Source organism: Peromyscus leucopus, chromosome 23 (genome assembly GCF_004664715.2).
Source record: "Peromyscus leucopus breed LL Stock chromosome 23, UCI_PerLeu_2.1, whole genome shotgun sequence".
NCBI classification, from domain to species: domain Eukaryota; kingdom Metazoa; phylum Chordata; class Mammalia; order Rodentia; family Cricetidae; genus Peromyscus; species Peromyscus leucopus.
Genome location: NC_051082.1, coordinates 29,339,814 through 29,342,599, shown reverse-complemented (window position 1 = coordinate 29,342,599; position 2,786 = coordinate 29,339,814). Strand labels below are relative to the sequence as shown.

Sequence of the window (2,786 nt, the reverse complement as noted above, 5' to 3'; positions counted from 1 at the left end):
AGAGTCATCTCAGAGGATATGTCATGAGTGACACATTGCTGCTCTGAGTCTTCTTTGCCCACTTCATCCAAAGAAGGTTCTGGAACAGCCACAGCTAGAAGGAGTCACTCAAGTGCTTTGTGGGAACAGTCTCCTGGGAACCCAGCAGCAGATCCGTGGCCTTTGAGGAAAGCTCAGAGGCTGCACGCAGCAGGCAGGCTGAAGTCTGTGTGGAGAGGAGGACTACAAGTACTTGATGGAACTAAAGTCCAGTCAGCCTGCCATGTGACAGTCATGTGACATGTGCCAGGGCTTCTCTGATCCTTGGCATCCTCTTCTTAGGTGTGTGAAGGTTGGTGGGATGTAGAAAGTCTCCTTCAGAAACTGGAGCAGCTTTGGATCACTGTCTAGGGGAGGGAGACGATCACCCAGGAAGCCCAGGGCAGTTACAGACTCGGCAGCAGTGAGCAGGCCAGGGCAAGAGTGTCCACTGGGCCTTGGTTCTGCTGGGTGCTGTGCAGAGTCCCTGAAGGACAAGAAGAGGACAAAGAGCAGATGGTGGTGGGGACACCGAGCTAGGGCTGGGGACTGAATGTGTTTCCTCATCACCTCCATCCTCGCTGTGTCTGAAGTGAGCAGAAACTGACCACTTCTGTGCCTGAGGTTATTAGAGAATCAGACAGACAGACAGACAACATGATGGGAGACATAATGAAAAACAGATTGTAGAGGGGAAAAATAGGAGTGAAGGAAATCTGGATGTGAGGAAACAGTAATTACAGGCCACATGGGAAATGGACGAGACTGAATAAGACAGGAGGTTAAGGTAGAATAATGGACAGCCCGGCATGGTGACGTCAATTCCATATCTTCCTGTCAAAAGTGGGCTGGGCTCAAGGGCACGGCCATCCTGTCAGTGACCACAGGGCGGATCTTCTGCAGTATGGGAAAGAAGAAGCCAGAATCATGAAGGAAGTTGCTGGTCACAAGGAGGTGGAGATGGGGAGGTCCTGCCCCACTCTGTCCTTCACATGAGAAGGCCCTGGGGTTGTGTGCCCCTTTACCCTGATTCTTCTTGACTCCTGAGCACCCCAGGGTCCCTGCACAGGACTCCTCTCCTGCCTGATGGCTCTGCTGGTCTCACTTCCTGGAGGGAATCAGGCCATGGCTTGGATCCTGCTTCTGCTGATGTCAGCTGCATGTCTGCAAGCTGGTGAGTGGTGGGGACCTTGTTAGCAGGGACTCTGCCCTAACCACAGGAGGGGCCAGTGGGGCTGGGAAGAGCAGGCTGTCATGTGGACAGGGGTCTGCTAGAGGACCCAGCCAGTGCTCTGTGTCCCAAGAGAGAGCTCATCCTCAGAGTGGGTCCAGTCCAACACGTCCTTGTCTGTCCTGTCCTGTATGGGACAGTGGAACACAGGGCAGGACTGTCCTATGGATGATGGCTCAGTAACCTCTGGGTTGTCCCTTCCATCCCTTGAGAGACATCAGGTTCTCCCCATCTTCCCAGGTGACACAGCAGGATCCAACACAGAAATACCTTATGGGGTCAACCAAACAGCACGCCTCTCTGGTATCCAGGACGGCTCCATCGATATCCCCTTCTCCTTCTACTTCCCCTGGGAGTTGGCAGAGGATCCACAGATGAGGATTCTCTGGAGATGGAAGCACTTCCATGGGAAATTTATCTACAACTCCACCCCACTTTTCATACATGAGCATTTCAGGAACCGGCTCATCCTGAAGTGGACACAGCCTCAGACATCTGGAGTCCTCAGAATCCTGAACTTGAAGGAGAAGGACCAGACAGTGTACTTCTGCCGAGTTCTCTGAACACAACAGAAGGCATGAAGGAGTTTCAGTCAATTCCTGGGACCCAACTCACCATCACTCCTGGTGAGCACATCCCACATCAGGCCCTGGTGGCCATGGCTTCCTTGTACCATAAGTAGGAATCCTACAATTCTGTTCCTTCCCACAGATTCCTCTCATGTGTTCTGTCCCCTCCCCAGAGCTCTGTCAACTTTATTCCTCTTCTCCACTGCCCCTCATTGCCCTCAGATCCACCACCTCACTTCCACCCCATCCCCCCACCCCCCCCCCCCCCCCCCCGCCTCAGCTCTTCCCAGATGGCCCAGTCTCCTGCTCCTTTCTCCAAACTGACTACCGCCCTGCCCACCCCACCCTCGTTGACACAAATCCACGTGGATCTGGCCTCTCCAGGACGGAGCAGCCTTCACCTGGTCCTGTGTCAGGGTCTCCGTTAGATCTAGACTTTACACCATATCTCGTGCCTTCCACAGTAGGTGCCTTCTGGTCCCGTGTACCCCTCCTCCTCTGGGTCCCCCCACTTCACCAGTCTCTCTCACCTCTCCCTGCCCCAGTTTCTTTTTTCCCTTTTCTCATTTCCCTCTTCCCCTCCTTCCTCCCCATCCCCCATCTTCCCACACAGACCCTCATGTTCTCACCATGATCAGGTTCTCTGGTCACTTCTCCTCCTCCATGGCAGCTGTAACTGCAGCTTCCACACAGAGTGCACACAGGCCCAGCCTAGTCTCTGTGTGGACATTACCCCAGCCACCTGTCACCACTGCTGGGCACTCTCGTGGTCATTATAAGGAGAGAGACAGGGAGACCATCAGAATACAACCCCTGCCCAAGGTCATGCTCATGAGGACCAGGCCCCGAAAGGGACTCTTTACCTCCAAACAGCTGTCAACCAGTAGACACATGACCTCTGTGGAGTTCACACTATTGTTTGCCTCTCTTCTGTCTTGATTATGTGGAGTGTGTATATATTGTGTAAG

At 53.6% G+C, this 2,786-nt stretch overlaps 1 protein-coding gene across 1 annotated transcript; it reads left to right on the top strand.

Annotated features, from left to right (window-relative positions):
• Window positions 1–908: 908 nt before the first annotated feature.
• On the top strand, window positions 909–1,823 carry LOC119086122 (paired immunoglobulin-like type 2 receptor beta-2). Its single transcript, XM_037198353.1, has 2 exons — window positions 909–1,192; window positions 1,490–1,823. The coding sequence occupies exons 1-2, from the start codon at window positions 1,105–1,107 to the stop codon at window positions 1,810–1,812; spliced, it is 411 nt and encodes a 136-aa protein (XP_037054248.1). The 5' UTR covers window positions 909–1,104; the 3' UTR covers window positions 1,813–1,823.
• Window positions 1,824–2,786: the final 963 nt, after the last annotated feature.